The sequence below is a fragment of the Trifolium pratense genome, linkage group LG7, assembly GCF_020283565.1.
Source record: "Trifolium pratense cultivar HEN17-A07 linkage group LG7, ARS_RC_1.1, whole genome shotgun sequence".
NCBI classification, from domain to species: domain Eukaryota; kingdom Viridiplantae; phylum Streptophyta; class Magnoliopsida; order Fabales; family Fabaceae; genus Trifolium; species Trifolium pratense.
The window spans coordinates 50,433,257-50,440,405 of NC_060065.1; the positions used below are offsets into that span (position 1 = coordinate 50,433,257).

General features: G+C 29.9%; 1 protein-coding gene across 1 annotated transcript; it reads left to right on the forward strand.

The window, feature by feature from the left end:
* The first annotated feature begins 3,031 nt into the window (after nt 1-3,031).
* Nucleotides 3,032-6,518, forward strand: LOC123896578 (transcription factor MYB101-like). The gene is made up of 3 exons (XM_045946950.1): nt 3,032-3,376; nt 4,368-5,211; nt 6,161-6,518. Exons 1-3 carry the CDS (start codon nt 3,032-3,034, stop codon nt 6,403-6,405), a joined length of 1,434 nt encoding a protein of 477 aa, XP_045802906.1. The 3' UTR covers nt 6,406-6,518.
* Nucleotides 6,519-7,149: the final 631 nt, after the last annotated feature.

The following is a 7,149-nucleotide window of genomic DNA, read 5'->3' on the forward strand; positions in this document are numbered from 1 at the left end:
TACACCCCAAAACCATTCTACTAAATTTTTTTTATAACGTCTGTTACTTAATTATCTAAAGAACGATATTTTTGAAAAACAAAATATTTTTATAACGTCACTACTTAAGTAGCGAAAAAGTAAAAATGGAAACATGTAAGGCATGCGAGAAATAGGTAGGGCGGCAAAAGAAGATTTCCTACTAGCATAGAGAAGTTTATCATTTCAACACCTGAAAATTCCATGAATGAGATAATGAGATTTACTTTTCTCACCCTATCGGTTACTCGCGCGCCCTACGCTTTTCTCATTTTACCCTTCCGCTACTTAAGTTGCGGACGTTGTAAAATGAGTAATTTTTGAGTAATTTCCCCTTACCGTCCGATACATAAGTCGCGGACCCGTCGGTGGGATCTAAAGCACCTGCACCAGTCAAAGGCCTGCCAAGTGGCCAATTTTAATTGGCCAATGGGGCGGCCAAAATGCTTATAAATAGCCACCTTCACAGAATTGAAGGCACACACCTCTCCCACTTAGGTTTTGTTGCATATTTTTTTTGCTTAGTTTGTTTAAATTTTGTCATTTCATGTGTAAATTTTTGCACGGTCCTTCGTTGGTGATTAGCCGATGAAGGACTTCTTGTGTTCAAATTAGTTACGATAAGATTACTCGAAACAGATTCTACCACAATTACACACAGGGTAACACAAATGGGACTGTCCTATACTGCTGAACCAGTCGGTGGTAGAAGGAGCAGGATGTTGAGCCACCATCATTTATTATTACTACTAGGGGGCTCAATAGTGAATGAATGAGTGAATAAAACACCCACTCACCCCTATTTATACACGTTTTGGTGTGTTTAAGTCCACACAAATTCTGACCACCGTACATCCGCGACTTACGAACACCCTCACTACAAGAATTTATAAAAATACCCACGAGCCATTATCCACAGCCTCGTAACTGTGGATAATTTTAAAAATACATACAGACTACTTACCCACGGCTAAACTATCGGTAAATATAAAAATTTGGTTTAAATTTTTATCCACGGTTTTACTGTCGGTACAAAATTATCTCCCAATTTTTTAAAAATACAAATAATTTTTTCTTAATATAAAAAAATATAAACATGATTTTTTTTTACAACAATATAAGAATTTGATTTTTTTTTTTTTTACAACCATATAAGAATCTGATTTCTATAATGGTGAGTTGCAATAATTTTTTTGTTTAAATTAATTTATATTTTATCATTCATTATTTTTAATGCATATTTAACCTATTGAAATTTCCACCGAACAAAAAAAGAAGTTTGAAAAAGGAAGGTAGAAATAAGGAATTAATTTTATAGAAAATATGAAATAGGAGTTATTGAAATATATGACTAAAATTAACAAATTATAACTTAAAATTTTAAAAAAATACTAAACTCAATGAATTATGCTAACAATGAATCCTTTTCCTTGTTCCTGAGTTCTACTCTTCCCCCTCTGGATTTGTCAGTGGACACCAGACCACAATCATCTATAAAAAAATTTGTAAACACAATGAATTTCATTTTGTGTTATAAATATATAGGGACTTTGGTTCAAACTCCAAACACTTTAGAGTCTTTATACTCCACAATTGTTAAAAATATTGTATTTTTTTCCTGACAAAAAAATATTGAATTTTATTTTAGCAATAAAAATATTGAATTGAATGCCTCAAAAAAGAACCGAATAAAATATTAAAATAAATAAAATATGGGTAAATTATTAATATAGCTAAAATGCATACCGCAAATAATGGAAAACATTAATTATTTAAAAAATAAAAAATATCATTATGAATATAATTTAAAAGCTACTATTTAATTGAATGACAAAAATACATAATTATGGAAAAATTACTTAAATTAAATATGAAAATTAAATATATATTTTTAATTCAAAAATATATTTGGACATTTGTAAATTTTTTTATTAATCTATGGCAATATACGAGGACAAAAATATAGAAAATACATCTATCTAATGTTTTTTGTTGAGTAAATAAATCAACTTATATATCTCTGTTCACGCGTTTTTGTGTTCACATATTATTAAACGTATGTATACGCGTCTTTTATACTTATATATTAAATTGAATATATAATATTTTTTTATAACTATATTTTTGGTGTGAAGTATCTATCGCTCTTATCAATAACCATTCTTTAGAACCTTATTTACGACCTCTATTGATCAAATCGTATATTTTTTCCATCCATAAAGTTTAAAATCTAGACAATGCCTAAGAAATTAAAGTTCAATTCTATTCAGATTAATGAAATGATGGTAAATAATTAAGTATATATAAATAAATGTATGTATGTATAGAGAGTATATTACATATAGTGAAGAAAGAAGATGAAAAACGCGTATATATTGGGCGTAGCACAAAGCATGCAACGCGGAGCGAAATGATTGCTCAAACCTCTAATTCCACAAATCACCCTTTCACCTTTTTTTCTTCCCTCTCTTACCTTATCATTTCTTCAAACACCAAAATTACCCTTCTAATCCAACACATACTTTCTCTCTACAATATCTTGCACTTCCATAATTCTTTTTCTTTCTTCCCCTTAAAATCCACATTGTCATTGTCTCAACAAAAACAAAAAGAGAAAACAAGAATTTGTTTATTCTTTTTTACATATATCTCTTTGTCTCTCTCTAACTTTCTCTCTGTTGCTTCTGTCTCGTTTTTATTTTTCTATCTCTCTTCTTTTTCGATATTTCTTTGTCTCTTCTTCATTTTTCTATCTCTCCTCTCTCTTTCTTAACATATCTTTTTGAGAGGAGAGAAAAACTATTAATTATAAATCATCTTTCCCATTTTCGAACAACATTAATCATTTTCATATAACAATCACACCCTTCAATTCATAAACCCCACCCCAATTTTTACGGCGAATCAAGATTTCACTCGATCAACAAAATAACAACGAGCGAGAATTCGAGTTGAATCTTAATTTTAGGAATATATTTAATTATTACCGGCGCGCAGAGGTAATTAATTAATTATGGCTAGAATAATAATCTCCAACAACAATACTAATAACAATGTTGAGGTGGACATTGAGTCATCAAAAGATGATGTTGATGCAAAAACTGGCATGAAGAAGGGACCATGGACCCCACAAGAAGATATGATTTTGATAGAGTACGTGAATAAGCATGGTGAAGGGAATTGGAATTCTGTTCAGAAAAATTCAGGATTGTTAAGGTGTGGAAAAAGCTGCAGACTTAGATGGGCCAATCATTTAAGGCCCAATCTTAAGAAAGGTTCATTTTCTGAAGATGAAGAAAAAATCATCATTGAACTTCATGCTAAGCTTGGAAACAAATGGGCTAGAATGGCTGCTCAGGTATTATATTTTACTATAAATTATATTAAGTTTTTTTTTTTTTTTTGCATAATTTTTTTTTTTTTATTTATTTTTTTTTTGCATAAAATCTCAGTTCATGTTATGTTATGTGTCATGTCATAGTTTTAAGTGCAATTATAGTATTTTGGTTTTCAAAGTGAACTTTGATTGATTTATTCTAATTATTATAATTGTATAATTGTTTATGCTTCAAGAATTTCTTTACTTTCACATTTGGATCTGAAATCAGATCTATTATACTAGGGTTGATTAGCTGCAGGACCTAGGGCATAAAATAAGGGGAAAGGAAGAAAAATCCATTTGTCTATGTTACTCCAATTTTATTCAATCTTATAAAACTTAAAATATTTTTTTAAAAAATGGTTATAAAATTAGGGAGAGAATTAAAGTTGTGTTTGCAATTTCACCTTTTGAACATCAATTGTGTTTCTTTTTGCTTTTACATATTTAATTAATAAATTTGTACTCAATGAATTTATGATAATCTCATCAAGAATATGTCCTCCCTCATTTTTATGAAACTTAAATTGCCATTTTTGTTCTTTTCTTACAAATATGATGTACTTTTGATCTATGCACCATTTTCTTAAACTTTTCATTTAAGGCTTAAATACTCATCTTTATGCTTTTTGTGTACTTTGCTTGATATACAACTTGTTTTCTCATTAGAATTATTGAAAAAGTAGATTTAGAGTTTGATTCCACGGCTAGCAAATTAACAATTAATACTTGTTTGTAAAAAAGTTATTTTTCTCGTCACCTTGAAAATGTTTTGTTGTTAAAGTTTTTGTTTAAGGCTTAAATACTCATATTTATGCCTTATGTGTACTTTGCTTGATAGAACTTCTTTCTCTCAGTATTAAGAGAAGATTCAGGGTTCGATTAAGCGGCTAACAAATTTACAATTAATATTTGTCTATAAAAAATTTATTTTTCTCGTCATCCTGAATATATTTTGTTGTTTTTCTAGTTGCCAGGGAGAACGGACAATGAAATAAAAAACTTTTGGAACACGAGAATGAAAAGGCGTCAGAGAGCAGGATTACCTCTTTACCCTCCTGAAGTCCAAGCAGAAGCTATTGCATACAATAATCATATAATGAAAGAATATCACCATACTTTAGATGAACCTTTATCTTCTTCATCACCATCATTTTCTTTACTCTTATCTTCATGTTACCCTAAGAATATTGATAATGATCAAAACAATCATGATTATAATCCTATGCAAAACAACTCTGATTCTTCTAATCATTACACCAATCCATCTCCACAATTCAACTTTTCCAATGATCATGAAAATTTAGAGATCAATGAAACTCATGCATTGCCAAATTCACCTTCACTTTCTCCTTATCCATCTTCATCATCAAATCTTATCAACCATAGTTTTGGTAATCCAAATGATTCACATGATTACCAATATTCTGAAAATTTGAGCTATGATCAACATGGATTCAATGCAAGGTCTTTGTATGATTCTGAAACTCCTGTTTCATCTTATGCTAGTGGTGTTGATGGTTTGATGGGAAATTCAAACATGGTTAATGATTGCTATGAAGATCATGCACCACTATCTCCTAAAGGAAACAATAGTGGACTTTTGGATGATCTTGTGATGGAAGGTAGAAATATTTCATGCAATGATAAGGCTAGGAGTGAGGATTCAACATTTAGGGGGAATGAATCTTATAAGAGGAAAAGAATGGAGGGTGAGGAATATGATGAAGAAAGAGACATCATTCCTTTGATGAAGAAGAGGATTGTTGATGAGACTCAGAAGAAAGATTTTAGCTCTTCTCAATTGCCAACAGGTGAAAACCATTCACTCTTCTTGTAATTGATTTATTTGATTCCTATTTGATAATTATATGCATGATGATTTAGGAGATCGATAAAATCAATGTTTTAAAAATCGAACTAACCTGGGTAATCGGACTAACCCCTGGGTGGTTCAATCAATCGATTGAATCAGGAATCAATTAGTTTTTTACTTGGTTTGTTCTCGATTACATTACAATCTGGTTGAATTGGGTTGAATCAAGATTGAACAATTTGAACTGTGTCAGTTCAATAGTTGTTGGCTTAACCGATTTTTTCTTAAAAAATAAAATTTAATAACATTTTGAGTTATTTATTTATCTGTCAACAATTGAACCAATTGAAATGACAGTCTCACATATTTCATCTCTGATATGATTTTTAAAACATTGGATAGGATAGAAGAAGTGACTTTGGTGGTGAGTTGGTGTCTCATTCTATACACATGACATTATCCATTTTATGTGAAAATGTCTTTGAATTTTATTATTATTACAAGATTTGTTAAAATAAATATTGATCTTGTATTGACACATTGCAATTTGATCTTGTATTAATTGATTAAACCAAGAACAAGTTAGTTTTTCGCTTGTCTTGCTCTTGATTACATTACAGTCTGGTTGAACTGAATTGAATCAAGATTGAACCATGACAGTTCAACTGTCGTTGGTTTAATAGGTCTTTTCTTCAAAAAGATAAAATTTAATAACTTTTTTAAAATGTAATATCACTAGTTTCATCTTTGATCTGATTTTTAAAACATTGATTTTGGTTACACATGACATTATCAATTTTATGTGAAAATGTCTCTAAATTTTATTGTTATTACAACATTTATTTATTAAAGCAAATATTGATCTTGTATTTTGACACATTGCAATCATATATTATATGATTACTATGACAATCCACTAAATTCATATGCAACTTGTAAAAAATTAGGGAAGAAATCAATTGAAGAGGATCCATTAGCAGGGATGAATTCAGTGTATGATGATGACTTGGATTGCTTGCTCAACAATTTTCCCTCAGAAATACCAATGCCTGAATGGTATTGTAGAGGAAAAAGCCAATCTTTGGGACTTGAAACTCAAACTGATCATGCTTCTTCATCATCTGTCCCCAACAATCAAGAATTTGCTTGGACTCTTGGATCAACTTGGAGCAACATGCCTGGAATATGTTAATTATTTCTCAAAGACAAAGAGAAAGTGTTGTGTAATGTTTTACAAAACCATTATAGTAGATCCATATGTAAGGGGTAGAGTAGTAGTATTGTTCATATGGATTGAAATTTTATGTAAGGAGTTAAATTATGCATGAAGTTGATTTAAGTTGTTTAGATGTATAACTTAGAGATTTCTTTAGCTAGCTAGCTAGATTGGTGTCGTGAGAGTTAGACTTTTAGAGCTAGACTTGTGGATTTAAGTGCTTTATTTTTAATTAGTTTCATGCATGTGTTCTTATGGATTAATTAGAAATATGGTGAACGTGTTTGCCTTGTGTAATGTTTAGAATTGGTGTCGTGAGAGTTAGCATCTTTTTAATGAGTTGTTTTCTGATTATTTTTAACTTCTGATTATTTTAAAAATCTGTAACAAATAAATGCAAAACAATTCAAAGTGATTATTTTTATAAAAAAAATGATTTTTTTTCTAAAATAAGTTATAACAAATGGTCTCGAAATCTATTTAAACATATATTAGATTACTTATTCAAATTTGTTCATATATAAAACATATTATATACTGGGTATTTTTTTATTAATTCAAGTGAAATAAATAGTCGCTTTACATTTGTTTCATATTGAATTTGAACTCGGCGTCTTAACAAGACTAAGCTTCTATCGCTGAACCAACCAACGCTTCAAATTTATACATATCACAAATTACATCAAAGATACATGTTCGACCGCCTGATCTCATGAGCGG

Coding starts and splice junctions, on each gene's coding strand:
- LOC123896578 (XM_045946950.1), top strand. CDS start 3,032: ATGGCTAGAATAATAATCTCCAACAACAATACTAATAACAATGTTGAG. Junction 3,377..4,367: donor GGGCTAGAATGGCTGCTCAG/GTATTATATTTT, acceptor TTGTTTTTCTAG/TTGCCAGGGAGAACGGACAA. Junction 5,212..6,160: donor CTCTTCTCAATTGCCAACAG/GTGAAAACCATT, acceptor GTAAAAAATTAG/GGAAGAAATCAATTGAAGAG.